This window comes from Panthera pardus, unplaced genomic scaffold (genome assembly GCF_024362965.1).
Source record: "Panthera pardus isolate Hobbes unplaced genomic scaffold, ASM2436296v1 HiC_scaffold_39, whole genome shotgun sequence".
Taxonomy (NCBI): Eukaryota; Metazoa; Chordata; class Mammalia; order Carnivora; family Felidae; genus Panthera; species Panthera pardus.
In genome coordinates, this window is record NW_026526968.1 from 14,104 (window position 1) to 36,272 (window position 22,169).

Consider the following 22,169-nt stretch of genomic DNA (forward strand, 5'->3'; position numbering starts at 1 on the left):
GATCTCCCTACTAGCCGTAAGTCTGGCCTATGAATGAACTCAAAAAGGACTAGAGTGAACTGAATATGATAATTAGTTTAAACTAAAACAAATGATTTCGACTCATTAGATTGTAGCTTACCCCTATAATTATCAGATGTCCATGGTCTATGTTAATATATTTCTGGCTTTCATCATGTCGCTTATAGGACTATTAATGTACCGATCCCACTTAATATCCTCCCTCCTATGCCTAGAGGGTATAATACTATCCCTATATATCATAATAACCGTGACAATTCTAAATAACCATTTCACACTAGCCAACATGACTCCCATTATCTTGCTAGTATTTGCAGCCTGCGAGGCAGCACTAGGCTTATCCTTACTAGTAATGGTATCAAACACATACGGTACTGACTATGTACAAAACCTAAACCTCCTACAATGCTAAAAATTATTGTCCCCACTGCCATACTCATACCAATAACATGACTATCAAAACCTAACATAATCTGAATTAACTCAACTACCTATAGCCTTCTGATCAGCCTTGTTAGCCTCTCCTATTTAAACCAACTAGGCGACAACAGCCTAAATCTCTCATTACTATTTTTCTCAGACTCACTTTCTGCACCTCTGTTAGTCTTAACAACATGACTCCTACCACTAATGCTCATGGCTAGTCAATTCCACCTGTCAAAGGAGACCCTAGCTCGAAAAAAACTGTACATCACAATACTCATCATCTTGCAACTTCTCTTAATTATAACATTCACTGCCACAGAACTGATCATATTCTATATTCTATTTGAAGCCACATTAATCCCTACCCTTATCATCATTACTCGATGAGGTAATCAAACAGAACGACTAAACGCTGGCCTATACTTCCTATTCTACACCCTGATAGGCTCACTGCCCCTCCTAGTCGCACTACTATACATTCAAAACACAACAGGGACTTTAAATTTCCTAATCATCCAATACTGAGCCAAACCAATCTCAGCCACTTGATCTAACATCTTTCTCTGACTAGCATGCATAATAGCATTTATAGTAAAAATGCCCCTATATGGACTCCACCTGTGACTACCAAAAGCACATGTCGAAGCCCCCATTGCCGGCTCAATAGTGCTTGCTGCCGTACTATTAAAACTAGGGGGGTATGGAATAATACGCATTACAATTCTACTCAACCCCACAACAAACCAAATAGCATATCCCTTCATAATGCTATCCCTATGAGGAATAGTTATAACAAGTTCTATCTGTTTGCGCCAGACAGACCTGAAATCCTTAATCGCATACTCATCAGTAAGCCACATGGCCCTAGTAATTGTAGCTGTATTAATTCAAACACCCTGAAGCTATATAGGAGCCACAGCCCTTATAATTGCTCACGGACTAACCTCCTCAATACTATTCTGCCTTGCAAACTCAAACTACGAACGAGTCCACAGCCGAACAATAATTCTAGCACGAGGCCTACAAACCATTCTCCCTTTGATAGCTGCCTGATGGTTACTAGCCAGCCTCGCAAACCTAGCCCTGCCTCCTACCATTAACTTAATTGGAGAACTATTCGTAGTGGTGGCCTCCTTCTCATGATCTAACATAACTATTGTCCTTATAGGCACAAATATTATCATCACAGCCCTATATACTCTCTATATACTCACCACAACCCAACGAGGTAAATATACGCACCATATCAAAAATATCAACCCATCATTCACACGAGAAAACGCCCTAATGGCCCTTCACCTACTCCCGCTCCTTCTCTTATCCCTCAACCCCAAAATCGTACTAGGCCCTATTTATTGTAAATATAGTTTAACAAAAACATTAGATTGTGAATCTAATAATAGAAGTGCAAATCTTCTTATTTACCGAAAAAGTATGCAAGAACTGCTAATTCATGCCTCCGCGTATAAAAACGTGGCTTTTTCAACTTTTATAGGATAGAAGTAATCCATTGGTCTTAGGAACCAAAAAATTGGTGCAACTCCAAATAAAAGTAATAAACCTATTTATCTTCTTTATACTCACTGCAATATTTATTCTACTCCTACCTATCATTATATCCAACACTCAACTATACAAAAACAACCTATACCCCCACTATGTAAAAACCACAATCTCTTACGCCTTCACCATCAGCATAATTCCGGCTATAATATTCGTCTCCTCCGGACAAGAAGCAATTGTCTCAAACTGACATTGACTATCTATCCAAACCCTCAAATTGTCACTAAGCTTTAAACTAGATTATTTCTCGATCATCTTCATCCCTGTAGCACTTTTCGTTACATGGTCGATCATAGAATTCTCAATATGGTACATACACACAGACCCTTATATCAACCGATTCTTCAAGTATCTCCTCATATTTCTAATCACCATAATAATCCTAGTAACCGCCAATAACCTGTTCCAACTGTTTATTGGTTGAGAAGGAGTAGGAATCATATCCTTCCTACTCATCGGATGGTGATACGGTCGAGCAGACGCAAACACTGCCGCCCTACAGGCAATTCTCTACAACCGCATTGGAGACGTAGGATTTATCACAGCCATAGCATGATTCCTCGCTAATATAAATGCATGAGACTTCCAACAAATCTTTATTACCCAACACGAAAACCTAAATATTCCACTACTAGGGCTTCTTCTAGCAGCCACAGGCAAGTCTGCCCAATTTGGTCTACACCCATGACTACCGTCAGCCATAGAGGGTCCAACCCCTGTCTCTGCCCTACTTCACTCAAGTACAATAGTTGTAGCCGGAGTCTTTTTATTAATCCGCTTCTACCCACTCATAGAACACAACAAAACCATACAAACCCTCACTCTATGCCTAGGAGCCATCACAACCCTATTCACAGCCATTTGTGCCCTCACACAAAATGACATCAAAAAAATCGTTGCCTTCTCAACCTCAAGCCAACTGGGTCTAATGATCGTCACTATCGGAGTCAACCAACCCTATCTTGCATTCCTTCATATCTGTACACACGCATTTTTCAAAGCTATACTGTTCATGTGCTCCGGGTCAATTATCCACAGTCTAAATGATGAACAAGACATTCGAAAAATAGGCGGACTATACAAACCAATACCTTTCACCACCTCCTCCCTCATCATCGGAAGTCTCGCATTAACAGGTATACCTTTCCTAACAGGCTTTTACTCCAAAGACCTAATCATCGAGACAGCCAACACGTCGTATACCAACGCCTGAGCCCTATTGGTCACTCTCATCGCTACATCCCTCACGGCCGCCTATAGTACTCGAATCATATTCTTTGCACTCCTAGGACAACCTCGGTTTAACTCCCTAAGCCCAATCAATGAAAACAACCCCCACCTCATCAATTCCATTAAACGTCTCTTAATTGGAAGTATTTTTGCAGGATACTTGATTTCCCATAATATCCCCCCAACAACCATCCCACAAATAACTATACCCCACTATCTAAAACTGACTGCTCTCGCCGTAACCATCACAGGCTTCATCTTAGCATTAGAACTCAACCTTGCAGCCAAAAACTTAAAATTTAAATACCCCTCGAACCTCTTTAAGTTTTCTAACCTCCTAGGGTACTTTCCAATTGTAATACACCGCCTCCCATCAACAATAAGCTTAACTATGAGCCAAAAATCTGCATCGATACTACTAGATATAATCTGGCTAGAAAATGTATTGCCAAAATCCATCTCTCACTTCCAAATAAAAATATCAACCACTGTATCTAATCAGAAAGGACTAGTTAAACTCTACTTCTTATCTTTCATAATCACCTTGACCCTTAGCCTACTCTTACTTAGTTTCCACGAGTAACCTCTATAATTACTAATACACCAATAAGCAAGGACCAACCAGTAACAACTACCAGCCAAGTTCCATAGCTATACAGTGCTGCAATTCCCATGGCCTCCTCACTAAAAAACCCCGAATCACCCGTGTCATAAATTACCCAATCACCCGCACCATTAAACTTAAACACAACTTCAACCTCATCCTCTTTTAAAATATAGCAAGCAGTTAATAACTCCGCTAACACCCCCGTAATAAATGCACCCAGCACAGCTTTATTAGATGTCCATGCCTCGGGGTAGGGCTCAGTAGCCATAGCCGTAGTATACCCAAATACCACAAGCATGCCTCCCAAATAAATTAAAAAGACCATTAAACCTAAAAATGACCCCCCAAAATTCAATACAATGCCACAACCAACACCACCAGCCACAATCAAGCCAAATCCACCATAAATAGGAGAGGGCTTTGAAGAAAAACTTACAAAGCTCACCACGAAAATTGTACTTAAAATAAATACAATATATGTTATCATAATTCTCACATGGAATCTAACCATGACTAATGATATGAAAAACCATTGTTGTATTTCAACTATAAGAACTTAATGACCAACATTCGAAAATCACACCCCCTCATCAAAATTATTAATCACTCATTCATTGATCTTCCCGCCCCATCCAATATCTCAGCATGATGAAACTTTGGCTCCCTATTAGGAGTATGTTTAATCCTACAAATTCTCACCGGCCTCTTTCTAGCCATACATTACACATCAGACACAACAACCGCTTTCTCATCAGTTACCCATATCTGCCGCGATGTAAATTATGGCTGAATCATCCGGTATCTACACGCCAACGGAGCCTCCATATTCTTTATCTGCCTATACATGCATGTAGGACGAGGAATATATTATGGCTCCTACACTTTCTCAGAGACATGAAACATTGGAGTCGTATTATTGTTCACGGTTATGGCCACAGCCTTCATAGGATATGTCCTACCATGGGGCCAAATATCCTTTTGAGGAGCAACCGTAATTACCAACCTCCTGTCAGCAATCCCATACATTGGGACTGACCTAGTAGAATGAATCTGAGGGGGCTTCTCAGTAGACAAAGCCACCTTGACACGATTCTTTGCCTTCCACTTCATCCTTCCATTTATCATCTTAGCCCTAGCAGCAGTCCACCTCCTATTCCTTCACGAAACAGGATCTAACAACCCCTCAGGAATGGTATCTGACTCAGACAAAATTCCATTCCACCCATACTACACAATTAAAGATATCCTAGGCCTTCTAGTACTAACCTTAACACTCATACTACTCGTCCTATTTTCACCAGACCTGTTAGGAGACCCCGATAACTATATCCCCGCCAACCCTCTAAATACCCCTCCCCATATCAAGCCTGAATGATACTTCCTATTTGCATACGCAATTCTTCGATCATTCCCAATAAACTAGGAGGAGTTTTAGCCCTTGTCCTATCTATCCTAATCTTAGCAATTATCCCCGCTTTCCACACTTCCAAACAACGAGGAATAATGTTTCGACCATTAAGCCAGTGCTTATTCTGATTCCTAGTAGCGGACCTTCTAGCCCTGACATGAATTGGTGGCCAACCCGTAGAACACCCCTTCATTACCATCGGCCAACTAGCCTCCATCCTATACTTCTCCATCCTTCTAGTCCTAATACCTATCTCAGGCATTATTGAAAACCGCCTCCTTAAATGAAGAGTCTTCGTAGTATATAAAATACCTTGGTCTTGTAAACCAAAAAAGGAGAACATGTGCCCTCCCTAAGACTTCAAGGAAGAAGCAACAGCCCCGCCGTCAGCACCCAAAGCTGAAATTCTTTCTTAAACTATTCCTTGTCAATACCAAAAAACAACTCCATGACTTTCACAATTCATATATTGCATATACCCATACTGTGCTTGCCCAGTATGTCCTTATCTCCACAAAAAGCAAATGAAAACCCTCAGCACCCCCCCCCTTCCCCCCCCCCCCGGTGAAACAACCGATCAACCTCCTCTATGTACGTCGTGCATTAACTGCTTGTCCCCATGAATATTAAGCATGTACAGTAGTTTATATATATTACATAAGACATGTTATGTATATCGTGCATTAACTGCTTGTCCCCATGAATATTAAGCATGTACAGTAGTTTATATATATTACATAAGACATATGAGTGCTTTATCGTGCATATTCATGATTCATACCAGTCTCTTATGGACCTCAACTGTCCGAAAGAGCTTGATCACCTGGCCTCGAGAAACCAGCAATCCTTGCCTGAGCGTGTACCTCTTCTCGCTCCGGGCCCATTTTAATGTGGGGGTGTCTATGATGAAACTATACCTGGCATCTGGTTCTTACTTCAGGGCCATGATGTTCTTAAATCCAATCCTTCAACTTTCTCAAATAGGACATCTCGATGGGTTAATGACTAATCAGCCCATGATCACACATAACTGTGGTGTCATGCATTTGGTATCTTTAATTTTTAGGGGGTCGAACTTGCTATGACTCAGCTATGACCTAAAGGTCCTGACTCAGTCAAATATAATGTAGCTGGACTTATTCTCTATGCGGGGGTTCCACACGTACAACAAACAAGGTGTTATTCAGTCAATGGTCACAGGACATATACTTAAATCCCTATTGCTCCACAGGACACGGCGTGCGCGCACCCACGTATACGCGTATACGTACACACGTACACACGTATACACGTACACACGTATACACGTATACACGTATACACGTATACACGTATACACGTACACACGTATACACGTACACACGTACACACGTACACACGTACACACGTACACACGTACACACGTACACACGTACACACGTACACACGTACACACGTACACACGTATACACGTACACACGTATACACGTATACACGTATACACGTATACACGTATACACGTACACGCGTATACACGTATACACGTATACACGTATACACGTACACGCGTATACACGTATACACGTATACACATGCAAACTTTTTGATTTAGTAAATAATTAGCTTAAACAAACCCCCCTTACCCCCCGTTAATCTTATTTATTATAATACGTGTCTATTTCTGTCTTGCCAAACCCCAAAAACAAGACTAAACCGTATTTAAGCGCAAGGCCTAAGAATTAACGTTTACAAACTTTACCAACCCTATTATTACCAATTATTAATACTAAATCACAACTTTGTTCGCAGTATCTATAGATACGCCAACCCAATCTCTAATTCGTCCCTATTGAACAATATTTACACACCCGACAATCCACCCCAGTTGATGTAGCTTAAACACATTAAAGCAAGGCACTGAAAATGCCTAGATGAGTCACCAGACTCCATAAACATAAAGGTTTGGTCCTAGCCTTTCCATTAGTTATTAATAAAATTACACATGCAAGCCTCCGCATCCCGGTGAAAATGCCCTTTAAATCACCCAATGATCCAAAGGAGCTGGTATCAAGCACACAACCATTGTAGCTCACAACACCTTGCTCAGCCACACCCCCACGGGATACAGCAGTGATAAAAATTAAGCTATGAATGAAAGTTCGACTAAGTTATATTAAATCAGGGTTGGTAAATTTCGTGCCAGCCACCGCGGTCATACGATTAACCCAGACTAATAGACCTACGGCGTAAAGCGTGTTACAGAAGAAAAACATACTAAAGTTAAACCTTAACTAGGCTGTAAAAAGCTGCAGTTAATATAAAAATACAGCACGAAAGTAACTTTAATACCTCCGATCACACGATAGCTAAGATCCAAACTGGGATTAGATACCCCACTATGCTTAGCCCTAAACCTAGATAGTTAGCCCAAACAAAACTATCCGCCAGAGAACTACTAGCAACAGCTTAAAACTCAAAGGACTTGGCGGTGCTTTATATCCCTCTAGAGGAGCCTGTTCTATAATCGATAAACCCCGATAAACCTCACCATCTCTTGCTAATTCAGCCTATATACCGCCATCTTCAGCAAACCCTAAAAAGGAAGAAAAGTAAGCACAAGTGTCTTAACACAAAAAAGTTAGGTCAAGGTGTAGCCTATGAGATGGGAAGCAATGGGCTACATTTTCTACAACTAGAACATCCACGAAAATCCTTATGAAATTAAGTATTCAAGGAGGATTTAGTAGTAAATTTGAGAATAGAGAGCTCAATTGAATCGGGCCATGAAGCACGCACACACCGCCCGTCACCCTCCTCAAGTGATTAAACCCCAGAGAAACCTATTCAAACCATTACATCCACAAGAGGAGACAAGTCGTAACAAGGTAAGCATACTGGAAAGTGTGCTTGGATGACAAGATGTAGCTTAAACAAAGCATCTGGCTTACACCCAGAAGATTTCATATTAAACTGACCATCTTGAGCCAAAGCTAGCCCAATCACCCACAAACGCAACTAACATTAGAAAGTAAAATAAAACATTTAGTTACCCTATAAAAGTATAGGAGATAGAAATTTAACTTGGCGCTATAGAGAGAGTACCGCAAGGGAAAGATGAAAGAATAAACTAAAAGCACTATACAGCAAAGATTACCCCTTGTACCTTTTGCATAATGAGTTAGCTAGTAGCAGCCTAACAAAGAGAACTTTAGCTAGGCCCCCCGAAACCAGACGAGCTACCCACGAACAATCTATTACAGGATGAACTCGTCTATGTTGCAAAATAGTGAGAAGATTTGCGGGTAGAGGTGAAAAGCCTAACGAGCCTGGTGATAGCTGGTTGCCCAGAACAGAATCTTAGTTCAACTTTAAACTTACCTCAAAAACCTTAAAATTCCAATGTAAGTTTAAATTATACTCTAAAAAGGTACAGCTTTTTAGAACTAGGATACAGCCTTAATTAGAGAGTAAGCACAAACACAAACCATAGTTGGCCTAAAAGCAGCCACCAATTAAGAAAGCGTTCAAGCTCAACAATCAAAACATCTCAATGTCAAAAAACGCAACCAACTCCTAACCTAAAACTGGGCTAATCTATTTAATAATAGAAGCAATAATGCTAGTATGAGTAACAAGAAGTATTTCTCCCGTGCATAAGCTTATATCAGAACGGATAACCACTGATAGTTAACAATAAGATATATACAACCTAACTACAAGCAAAATATCAAACTAATTGTTAACCCAACACAGGTATGCAACCCAGGGAAAGATTAAAAGAAGTAAAAGGAACTCGGCAAACACAAGCCCCGCCTGTTTACCAAAAACATCACCTCTAGCATTCCCAGTATTAGAGGCACTGCCTGCCCAGTGACATCAGTTAAACGGCCGCGGTATCCTGACCGTGCAAAGGTAGCATAATCATTTGTTCCCTAAATAGGGACTTGTATGAATGGCCACACGAGGGCTTTACTGTCTCTTACTTCCGATCCGTGAAATTGACCTTCCCGTGAAGAGGCGGGAATATAACAATAAGACGAGAAGACCCTATGGAGCTTTAATTAATCGACCCAAAGAGATCTTAACAACTAACCGATAGGGACAACAAACCTCTACCATGGGTCGACAATTTAGGTTGGGGTGACCTCGGAGAATAAAACAACCTCCGAGTGATTTAAATCTAGACTAACCAGTCGAAAGTACTACATCACTTATTGATCCAAAAACTTGATCAACGGAACAAGTTACCCTAGGGATAACAGCGCAATCCTATTTTAGAGTCCATATCGACAATAGGGTTTACGACCTCGATGTTGGATCAGGACATCCCGATGGTGCAGCAGCTATCAAAGGTTCGTTTGTTCAACGATTAAAGTCCTACGTGATCTGAGTTCAGACCGGAGTAATCCAGGTCGGTTTCTATCTATTAAATAATTTCTCCCAGTACGAAAGGACAAGAGAAATAAGGCCCACTTTACCAAAGCGCCTTTAACCAAATAGATGATATAATCTCAATCTAGACAGTTTATCTAAACACACTACCCGAGAGCTCGGGTTTGTTAGGGTGGCAGAGCCCGGTAATTGCATAAAACTTAAGCTTTTATCATCAGAGGTTCAACTCCTCTCCCTAACAGCATGTTCATAATTAATACCCTCTCATTAATCGTCCCAATTCTCCTCGCCGTGGCCTTCCTAACTCTAGTTGAACGTAAAGTACTAGGCTACATGCAACTTCGTAAAGGGCCAAATGTCGTAGGGCCATATGGCCTACTTCAACCCATTGCAGACGCCATAAAACTCTTCACTAAAGAACCCCTCCGACCCCTCACATCCTCCATATTCATATTTATTATAGCACCCATCCTAGCTCTTACACTAGCCCTAACCATATGAGTTCCACTACCTATACCATACCCGCTCATTAACATAAACCTAGGGGTGCTATTCATACTAGCCATATCCAGCCTAGCTGTTTACTCCATCTTATGATCCGGGTGGGCTTCAAACTCAAAATATGCTCTAATCGGCGCCCTACGAGCCGTAGCTCAAACAATCTCATATGAAGTCACACTAGCTATTATCCTCTTATCAGTACTACTAATAAATGGATCATTCACATTAGCCACACTAATTACCACTCAAGAATACATCTGACTTATTATCCCCGCATGACCCCTAGCTATAATATGATTCATCTCTACACTAGCAGAAACCAACCGAGCCCCATTCGACCTCACAGAAGGAGAATCAGAGCTTGTTTCCGGATTCAACGTAGAGTACGCAGCAGGTCCCTTCGCCCTATTCTTTCTAGCAGAATATGCCAACATTATCATAATAAACATCCTCACAACAATCCTGTTCTTCGGAGCATACCACAGCCCCTACATACCAGAGCTATACACCACTAACTTCACTGTAAAAACTCTAATCCTAACAACCACCTTCCTATGAATCCGAGCATCTTATCCACGGTTCCGATACGACCAATTAATACACCTCCTATGAAAAAGCTTTCTACCCCTTACCCTAGCCCTATGTATATGACATGTCTCCCTACCCATCATTACAGCAAGCATTCCACCCCAAACATAAGAAATATGTCTGACAAAAGAGTTACTTTGATAGAGTAAAACATAGAGGTTTAAACCCTCTTATTTCTAGAATAATAGGAATCGAACCTAATCCTAAGAATCCAAAAATCTCCGTGCTACCAATATTACACCACATTCTAAAGTAAGGTCAGCTAAATAAGCTATCGGGCCCATACCCCGAAAATGTTGGTTTATACCCTTCCCATACTAATCAAACCCCCCATTTTTATCATCATCATATTAACCGTTATCTCAGGAACTACAATCGTAATAACAGCCTCCCACTGACTTATGGTCTGAATTGGCTTCGAAATAAACCTACTAGCCATCATTCCCATCCTTATAAAAAAATACAACCCACGAGCCACAGAAGCAGCCACAAAATATTTCCTAACACAAGCAACTGCTTCAATACTCCTAATAATAGGAATCATCATCAACTTACTGCACTCAGGACAGTGAACCGTATCAAAAGACCTCAACCCCATAGCATCCATTATAATAACAACTGCCCTGGCAATAAAACTAGGACTAGCCCCATTCCACTTCTGAGTGCCCGAAGTTACACAAGGAATCTCCATATCCTCAGGCCTGATCCTACTCACATGACAAAAAATCGCCCCACTATCAATCCTATATCAAATCTCACCCACCATTAACCCCAACCTACTCCTAACAATAGCCATCATATCAGTTATAGTCGGAGGTTGAGGAGGACTTAATCAAACCCAACTGCGAAAAATCATAGCATACTCCTCAATTGCCCACATAGGCTGAATAGCAGCCATCATAATATACAGCCCTACAATAATAATTTTAAACCTGACTATCTACATCATCATAACACTAACCACCTTCATACTATTCATATATAATTCCACCACAACAACATCATCCCTGTCACAAACATGAAACAAAACACCTTTGATCACCTCATTTATCCTAGTTCTAATAATATCTCTAGGCGGTCTCCCTCCACTCTCCGGCTTCATCCCAAAATGAATAATCATTCAAGAACTAACTAAAAACGAAATAATTATAATACCCACACTACTAGCTATAACAGCACTACTTAACCTGTACTTCTACATACGACTAACATACACCACTGCACTAACTATATTCCCCTCAAACAACTGCATAAAAATAAAATGACGATTTGAGCGCACAAAAAAAACAATCTTTTTGTCCCCCTTAATTGTAATATCTACCATACTGCTACCACTCACACCCATACTATCCATCCTAAATTAGAAGTTTAGGTTAAACTAGACCAAGAGCCTTCAAAGCTCTAAGCAAGCCCTAACAGACTTAACTTCTGCATGCCAACTAACCCTAAGGACTGCAAGAATCTATCTCACATCAATTGATTGCAAATCAAACACTTTAATTAAGCTAAGCCCTTACTAGATTGGTGGGCCCCAACCCCACGAAATTTTAGTTAACAGCTAAATACCCTAATCAACTGGCTTCAATCTACTTCTCCCGCCGTCCAGAAAAAAAAGGCGGGAGAAGCCCCGGCAGCGTCAAGCTGCTTCTTTGAATTTGCAATTCAATATGACATTCACTGCAGGACTTGGTAAAAAGAGGACTGAACCTCTGTCTTTAGATTTACAGTCTAATGCTTACTCAGCCATTTTACCTATGTTCATAAACCGCTGACTATTTTCAACCAATCACAAAGATATTGGAACTCTTTACCTTCTATTCGGTGCCTGGGCTGGCATGGTGGGGACTGCTCTCAGTCTCTTAATCCGAGCCGAACTGGGTCAACCTGGCACACTGCTAGGGGACGACCAAATTTATAATGTAGTCGTTACCGCCCATGCTTTTGTAATAATCTTCTTTATAGTAATGCCCATCATGATTGGAGGATTCGGAAACTGATTGGTCCCATTAATAATTGGAGCCCCCGATATAGCATTCCCCCGAATGAATAATATGAGCTTTTGACTCCTTCCCCCGTCTTTCCTACTTTTGCTCGCATCATCTATGGTAGAGGCTGGGGCAGGAACTGGGTGAACAGTATATCCACCCCTAGCCGGCAACCTAGCCCATGCAGGGGCATCCGTAGACCTAACTATTTTTTCACTACACCTGGCAGGTGTCTCCTCAATCTTAGGCGCTATTAATTTTATTACTACTATTATTAATATAAAACCCCCTGCTATATCCCAATACCAAACACCTCTATTCGTCTGATCGGTCTTAATCACTGCTGTATTGCTACTCCTATCGCTGCCAGTTTTAGCAGCAGGCATCACTATGCTACTGACAGATCGAAATCTGAACACCACATTCTTTGACCCTGCCGGAGGGGGGGATCCTATCTTATACCAGCACCTATTCTGATTTTTCGGTCACCCAGAAGTTTATATTTTAATTTTACCTGGGTTCGGAATAATTTCACACATTGTCACCTATTACTCAGGTAAAAAAGAGCCTTTTGGCTATATGGGAATAGTTTGAGCTATAATATCGATTGGCTTCCTGGGCTTTATCGTGTGAGCCCACCACATGTTTACTGTAGGGATAGACGTGGACACACGAGCATACTTTACATCAGCTACTATAATTATTGCTATTCCCACTGGAGTAAAAGTATTTAGCTGACTAGCCACTCTTCATGGAGGTAGTATCAAATGATCTCCCGCTATGCTATGAGCCCTAGGATTCATCTTTCTATTTACTGTAGGGGGCTTAACAGGAATTGTACTAGCAAATTCCTCATTAGACATTGTCCTTCACGACACATACTACGTAGTAGCCCACTTCCACTACGTACTGTCAATAGGAGCAGTATTTGCTATTATAGGAGGCTTCGTTCATTGGTTCCCCCTATTCTCAGGGTATACTCTCGATAATACTTGGGCAAAAATTCATTTTACGATTATGTTCGTAGGTGTCAATATAACGTTTTTCCCTCAGCATTTCCTAGGCTTGTCCGGAATGCCTCGACGTTATTCTGACTACCCAGACGCATATACAACTTGAAACACAGTTTCCTCAATAGGCTCTTTTATTTCACTAACAGCAGTAATATTAATGGTTTTTATAGTATGAGAGGCTTTTGCATCAAAGCGAGAAGTGGCCATAGTGGAACTAACTACAACTAATCTTGAATGATTACATGGATGTCCCCCTCCGTATCACACATTTGAAGAGCCAACTTATGTGTTATTAAAATAAGAAAGGAAGGAATCGAACCTCCTCAGACTGGTTTCAAGCCAATATCATAACCATTATGTCTTTCTCAATCAAGAAGTATTAGTAAAACAATTACATAACTTTGTCAAGGTTAAATTATAGGTTTAAGCCCTGTGTACTTCCATGGCATACCCCTTCCAGCTAGGTTTCCAAGATGCTACATCCCCCATCATAGAGGAGCTCCTACACTTCCACGATCACACACTAATAATTGTATTTCTAATTAGCTCCCTAGTCCTTTACATCATCTCACTAATGCTGACAACTAAACTCACGCACACAAGTACAATAGATGCCCAAGAAGTAGAAACTATCTGAACTATTTTACCAGCTATCATCTTAATTCTCATCGCCCTACCCTCCTTACGGATTCTCTATATAATAGACGAGATTAATAGCCCCTCTCTCACTGTAAAGACCATGGGGCATCAATGATATTGAAGCTATGAATATACTGACTACGAAGACCTGAGCTTTGACTCCTATATAATCCCCACTCAAGAGCTAAAGCCCGGAGAACTCCGATTGTTGGAAGTTGATAACCGAGTAGTGTTGCCAATAGAAGTAACTATTCGCATGTTAATCTCATCAGAAGACGTGCTACACTCATGAGCCGTTCCGTCCCTAGGTCTAAAAACTGACGCTATTCCAGGCCGATTAAACCAAACAACCTTAATGGGTACACGACCTGGACTATATTATGGTCAATGCTCAGAGATCTGCGGCTCAAACCACAGTTTTATGCCCATTGTTCTTGAACTAGTCCCATTGCCATACTTTGAAAAGTGATCTGCGTCTATACTGTAATTTCATTAAGAAGCTAAATAGCGTTAACCTTTTAAGTTAAAAACTGGGAGTTTAGACCTCCCCTTAATGACATGCCACAGTTAGACACATCAACCTGATTCATTACTATTATTTCAATAATTATAACACTATTTATTGTATTCCAACTAAAAATCTCAAAATACTCGTACCCATCAAGCCCAGAACCTAAATCTACAGCTGCACTAAAACAACCTAATCCTTGAGAAAAAAAATGAACGAAAATCTATTCACCTCTTTCACTACCCCAACAATAATAGGACTGCCTATTGTCGTATTAATTATTATATTCCCCAGCATTCTATTCCCCTCGCCCAGTCGACTAATTAATAACCGCCTAGTCTCACTCCAGCAGTGACTAGTACAACTAACATCAAAACAAATACTAGCTATTCACAACCATAAAGGACAAACTTGAGCCCTAATACTCATGTCTCTCATTTTATTTATTGGGTCGACAAACCTATTGGGTCTACTGCCCCACTCATTTACTCCAACTACCCAATTATCAATAAACTTAGGAATAGCTATTCCCCTATGGGCCGGCACCGTAGCCACCGGGTTTCGCTACAAAACTAAAGCATCCCTAGCCCACTTTCTACCACAGGGAACACCAATCCCCCTGATCCCTATGCTTGTAATTATTGAAACCATTAGCCTTTTTATCCAACCTATGGCTCTGGCCGTACGACTTACAGCTAATATTACTGCAGGCCACTTATTAATACACTTAATTGGAGGAGCTGCTCTAGCCCTAATAAACATTAGTGCCTCTATTGCTTTAATTACCTTTATTGTCCTTATCCTGCTGACAATCCTTGAATTCGCTGTGGCCCTAATCCAAGCCTACGTCTTTACCCTACTTGTAAGCCTGTATCTACACGATAATACTTAATGACCCATCAAACCCATGCATACCATATGGTTAACCCCAGTCCATGGCCACTTACGGGGGCCCTTTCAGCTCTACTGATAACTTCAGGTCTGGCTATATGATTTCACTATAACTCAATACTACTATTAACCCTAGGCATAACCACCAACCTGCTAACTATGTATCAGTGGTGACGAGATATTATTCGGGAAAGCACATTCCAAGGTCATCACACGCCTATCGTCCAAAAAGGTCTCCGTTATGGAATAATCCTCTTTATCATCTCAGAAGTATTCTTCTTCGCAGGCTTTTTCTGGGCCTTCTACCACTCAAGCCTAGCCCCAACCCCCGAGTTAGGAGGATGCTGGCCACCAACAGGTATTATTCCCCTAAACCCCCTAGAAGTCCCTCTGCTTAATACCTCCGTACTTTTAGCTTCCGGAGTGTCAATCACTTGAGCCCACCATAGCTTAATGGAGGGGAATCGAAAACATATACTCCAAGCACTATTTATTACAATCTCCCTAGGAGTCTACTTTACCCTTCTCCAAGCCTCCGAATATTATGAAACATCATTTACAATCTCAGACGGAGTCTACGGATCTACCTTCTTCATAGCTACAGGATTCCACGGCCTACACGTAATTATTGGCTCCACCTTCTTAATTGTATGCTTCTTGCGCCAACTAAAATATCACTTCACATCGAGTCACCACTTCGGATTTGAAGCCGCTGCTTGATATTGACACTTCGTAGATGTGGTTTGACTATTCCTATACGTTTCCATTTATTGATGAGGATCCTATTCCTTTAGTATTAACAAGTACAGTTGACTTCCAATCAACCAGTTTCGGTATAATCCGAAAGGGAATAATAAACGTAATACTCGCCCTACTCACCAATACACTTCTATCTACGCTACTTGTATTTATTGCATTCTGACTACCCCAGCTAAATATTTATGCAGAAAAAGCAAGCCCTTATGAATGTGGATTTGACCCCATAGGATCTGCCCGCCTACCCTTCTCCATAAAATTTTTCTTAGTAGCTATTACATTCTTACTATTTGACCTAGAAATTGCACTACTACTCCCCCTTCCCTGGGCCTCACAAACAAACAAACTATCAACCATACTTATCACAGCTCTCCTACTGATCTCCCTACTAGCCGTAAGTCTGGCCTATGAATGAACTCAAAAAGGACTAGAGTGAACTGAATATGATAATTAGTTTAAACTAAAACAAATGATTTCGACTCATTAGATTGTAGCTTACCCCTATAATTATCAGATGTCCATGGTCTATGTTAATATATTTCTGGCTTTCATCATGTCGCTTATAGGACTATTAATGTACCGATCCCACTTAATATCCTCCCTCCTATGCCTAGAGGGTATAATACTATCCCTATATATCATAATAACCGTGACAATTCTAAATAACCATTTCACACTAGCCAACATGACTCCCATTATCTTGCTAGTATTTGCAGCCTGCGAGGCAGCACTAGGCTTATCCTTACTAGTAATGGTATCAAACACATACGGTACTGACTATGTACAAAACCTAAACCTCCTACAATGCTAAAAATTATTGTCCCCACTGCCATACTCATACCAATAACATGACTATCAAAACCTAACATAATCTGAATTAACTCAACTACCTATAGCCTTCTGATCAGCCTTGTTAGCCTCTCCTATTTAAACCAACTAGGCGACAACAGCCTAAATCTCTCATTACTATTTTTCTCAGACTCACTTTCTGCACCTCTGTTAGTCTTAACAACATGACTCCTACCACTAATGCTCATGGCTAGTCAATTCCACCTGTCAAAGGAGACCCTAGCTCGAAAAAAACTGTACATCACAATACTCATCATCTTGCAACTTCTCTTAATTATAACATTCACTGCCACAGAACTGATCATATTCTATATTCTATTTGAAGCCACATTAATCCCTACCCTTATCATCATTACTCGATGAGGTAATCAAACAGAACGACTAAACGCTGGCCTATACTTCCTATTCTACACCCTGATAGGCTCACTGCCCCTCCTAGTCGCACTACTATACATTCAAAACACAACAGGGACTTTAAATTTCCTAATCATCCAATACTGAGCCAAACCAATCTCAGCCACTTGATCTAACATCTTTCTCTGACTAGCATGCATAATAGCATTTATAGTAAAAATGCCCCTATATGGACTCCACCTGTGACTACCAAAAGCACATGTCGAAGCCCCCATTGCCGGCTCAATAGTGCTTGCTGCCGTACTATTAAAACTAGGGGGGTATGGAATAATACGCATTACAATTCTACTCAACCCCACAACAAACCAAATAGCATATCCCTTCATAATGCTATCCCTATGAGGAATAGTTATAACAAGTTCTATCTGTTTGCGCCAGACAGACCTGAAATCCTTAATCGCATACTCATCAGTAAGCCACATGGCCCTAGTAATTGTAGCTGTATTAATTCAAACACCCTGAAGCTATATAGGAGCCACAGCCCTTATAATTGCTCACGGACTAACCTCCTCAATACTATTCTGCCTTGCAAACTCAAACTACGAACGAGTCCACAGCCGAACAATAATTCTAGCACGAGGCCTACAAACCATTCTCCCTTTGATAGCTGCCTGATGGTTACTAGCCAGCCTCGCAAACCTAGCCCTGCCTCCTACCATTAACTTAATTGGAGAACTATTCGTAGTGGTGGCCTCCTTCTCATGATCTAACATAACTATTGTCCTTATAGGCACAAATATTATCATCACAGCCCTATATACTCTCTATATACTCACCACAACCCAACGAGGTAAATATACGCACCATATCAAAAATATCAACCCATCATTCACACGAGAAAACGCCCTAATGGCCCTTCACCTACTCCCGCTCCTTCTCTTATCCCTCAACCCCAAAATCGTACTAGGCCCTATTTATTGTAAATATAGTTTAACAAAAACATTAGATTGTGAATCTAATAATAGAAGTGCAAATCTTCTTATTTACCGAAAAAGTATGCAAGAACTGCTAATTCATGCCTCCGCGTATAAAAACGTGGCTTTTTCAACTTTTATAGGATAGAAGTAATCCATTGGTCTTAGGAACCAAAAAATTGGTGCAACTCCAAATAAAAGTAATAAACCTATTTATCTTCTTTATACTCACTGCAATATTTATTCTACTCCTACCTATCATTATATCCAACACTCAACTATACAAAAACAACCTATACCCCCACTATGTAAAAACCACAATCTCTTACGCCTTCACCATCAGCATAATTCCGGCTATAATATTCGTCTCCTCCGGACAAGAAGCAATTGTCTCAAACTGACATTGACTATCTATCCAAACCCTCAAATTGTCACTAAGCTTTAAACTAGATTATTTCTCGATCATCTTCATCCCTGTAGCACTTTTCGTTACATGGTCGATCATAGAATTCTCAATATGGTACATACACACAGACCCTTATATCAACCGATTCTTCAAGTATCTCCTCATATTTCTAATCACCATAATAATCCTAGTAACCGCCAATAACCTGTTCCAACTGTTTATTGGTTGAGAAGGAGTAGGAATCATATCCTTCCTACTCATCGGATGGTGATACGGTCGAGCAGACGCAAACACTGCCGCCCTACAGGCAATTCTCTACAACCGCATTGGAGACGTAGGATTTATCACAGCCATAGCATGATTCCTCGCTAATATAAATGCATGAGACTTCCAACAAATCTTTATTACCCAACACGAAAACCTAAATATTCCACTACTAGGGCTTCTTCTAGCAGCCACAGGCAAGTCTGCCCAATTTGGTCTACACCCATGACTACCGTCAGCCATAGAGGGTCCAACCCCTGTCTCTGCCCTACTTCACTCAAGTACAATAGTTGTAGCCGGAGTCTTTTTATTAATCCGCTTCTACCCACTCATAGAACACAACAAAACCATACAAACCCTCACTCTATGCCTAGGAGCCATCACAACCCTATTCACAGCCATTTGTGCCCTCACACAAAATGACATCAAAAAAATCGTTGCCTTCTCAACCTCAAGCCAACTGGGTCTAATGATCGTCACTATCGGAGTCAACCAACCCTATCTTGCATTCCTTCATATCTGTACACACGCATTTTTCAAAGCTATACTGTTCATGTGCTCCGGGTCAATTATCCACAGTCTAAATGATGAACAAGACATTCGAAAAATAGGCGGACTATACAAACCAATACCTTTCACCACCTCCTCCCTCATCATCGGAAGTCTCGCATTAACAGGTATACCTTTCCTAACAGGCTTTTACTCCAAAGACCTAATCATCGAGACAGCCAACACGTCGTATACCAACGCCTGAGCCCTATTGGTCACTCTCATCGCTACATCCCTCACGGCCGCCTATAGTACTCGAATCATATTCTTTGCACTCCTAGGACAACCTCGGTTTAACTCCCTAAGCCCAATCAATGAAAACAACCCCCACCTCATCAATTCCATTAAACGTCTCTTAATTGGAAGTATTTTTGCAGGATACTTGATTTCCCATAATATCCCCCCAACAACCATCCCACAAATAACTATACCCCACTATCTAAAACTGACTGCTCTCGCCGTAACCATCACAGGCTTCATCTTAGCATTAGAACTCAACCTTGCAGCCAAAAACTTAAAATTTAAATACCCCTCGAACCTCTTTAAGTTTTCTAACCTCCTAGGGTACTTTCCAATTGTAATACACCGCCTCCCATCAACAATAAGCTTAACTATGAGCCAAAAATCTGCATCGATACTACTAGATATAATCTGGCTAGAAAATGTATTGCCAAAATCCATCTCTCACTTCCAAATAAAAATATCAACCACTGTATCTAATCAGAAAGGACTAGTTAAACTCTACTTCTTATCTTTCATAATCACCTTGACCCTTAGCCTACTCTTACTTAGTTTCCACGAGTAACCTCTATAATTACTAATACACCAATAAGCAAGGACCAACCAGTAACAACTACCAGCCAAGTTCCATAGCTATACAGTGCTGCAATTCCCATGGCCTCCTCACTAAAAAACCCCGAATCACCCGTGTCATAAATTACCCAATCACCCGCACCATTAAACTTAAACACAACTTCAACCTCATCCTCTTTTAAAATATAGCAAGCAGTTAATAACTCCGCTAACACCCCCGTAATAAATGCACCCAGCACAGCTTTATTAGATGTCCATGCCTCGGGGTAGGGCTCAGTAGCCATAGCCGTAGTATACCCAAATACCACAAGCATGCCTCCCAAATAAATTAAAAAGACCATTAAACCTAAAAATGACCCCCCAAAATTCAATACAATGCCACAACCAACACCACCAGCCACAATCAAGCCAAATCCACCATAAATAGGAGAGGGCTTTGAAGAAAAACTTACAAAGCTCACCACGAAAATTGTACTTAAAATAAATACAATATATGTTATCATAATTCTCACATGGAATCTAACCATGACTAATGATATGAAAAACCATTGTTGTATTTCAACTATAAGAACTTAATGACCAACATTCGAAAATCACACCCCCTCATCAAAATTATTAATCACTCATTCATTGATCTTCCCGCCCCATCCAATATCTCAGCATGATGAAACTTTGGCTCCCTATTAGGAGTATGTTTAATCCTACAAATTCTCACCGGCCTCTTTCTAGCCATACATTACACATCAGACACAACAACCGCTTTCTCATCAGTTACCCATATCTGCCGCGATGTAAATTATGGCTGAATCATCCGGTATCTACACGCCAACGGAGCCTCCATATTCTTTATCTGCCTATACATGCATGTAGGACGAGGAATATATTATGGCTCCTACACTTTCTCAGAGACATGAAACATTGGAGTCGTATTATTGTTCACGGTTATGGCCACAGCCTTCATAGGATATGTCCTACCATGGGGCCAAATATCCTTTTGAGGAGCAACCGTAATTACCAACCTCCTGTCAGCAATCCCATACATTGGGACTGACCTAGTAGAATGAATCTGAGGGGGCTTCTCAGTAGACAAAGCCACCTTGACACGATTCTTTGCCTTCCACTTCATCCTTCCATTTATCATCTTAGCCCTAGCAGCAGTCCACCTCCTATTCCTTCACGAAACAGGATCTAACAACCCCTCAGGAATGGTATCTGACTCAGACAAAATTCCATTCCACCCATACTACACAATTAAAGATATCCTAGGCCTTCTAGTACTAACCTTAACACTCATACTACTCGTCCTATTTTCACCAGACCTGTTAGGAGACCCCGATAACTATATCCCCGCCAACCCTCTAAATACCCCTCCCCATATCAAGCCTGAATGATACTTCCTATTTGCATACGCAATTCTTCGATCCATTCCCAATAAACTAGGAGGAGTTTTAGC

The 22,169-nt window shown here is 40.8% G+C and overlaps 2 protein-coding genes across 2 annotated transcripts; both read right to left on the bottom strand.

The window, feature by feature from the left end:
• Positions 1-3,100: 3,100 nt before the first annotated feature.
• LOC128774688 (NADH-ubiquinone oxidoreductase chain 6) lies at positions 3,101-4,754 on the bottom strand. The gene has a single exon (XM_053893707.1). It carries the CDS (start codon positions 4,356-4,358, stop codon positions 3,807-3,809), a length of 552 nt encoding a protein of 183 aa, XP_053749682.1. The 5' UTR covers positions 4,359-4,754; the 3' UTR covers positions 3,101-3,806.
• Positions 4,755-19,985: 15,231 nt separating this feature from the next.
• LOC128774687 (NADH-ubiquinone oxidoreductase chain 6) lies at positions 19,986-21,639 on the bottom strand. Its single transcript, XM_053893706.1, has one exon. It carries the CDS (start codon positions 21,241-21,243, stop codon positions 20,692-20,694), a length of 552 nt encoding a protein of 183 aa, XP_053749681.1. The 5' UTR covers positions 21,244-21,639; the 3' UTR covers positions 19,986-20,691.
• Between the last annotated feature and the right edge of the window lie 530 nt (positions 21,640-22,169).

Coding starts and splice junctions, on each gene's coding strand:
- LOC128774688 (XM_053893707.1), bottom strand. CDS start 4,358: ATGGTTAGATTCCATGTGAGAATTATGATAACATATATTGTATTTATT.
- LOC128774687 (XM_053893706.1), bottom strand. CDS start 21,243: ATGGTTAGATTCCATGTGAGAATTATGATAACATATATTGTATTTATT.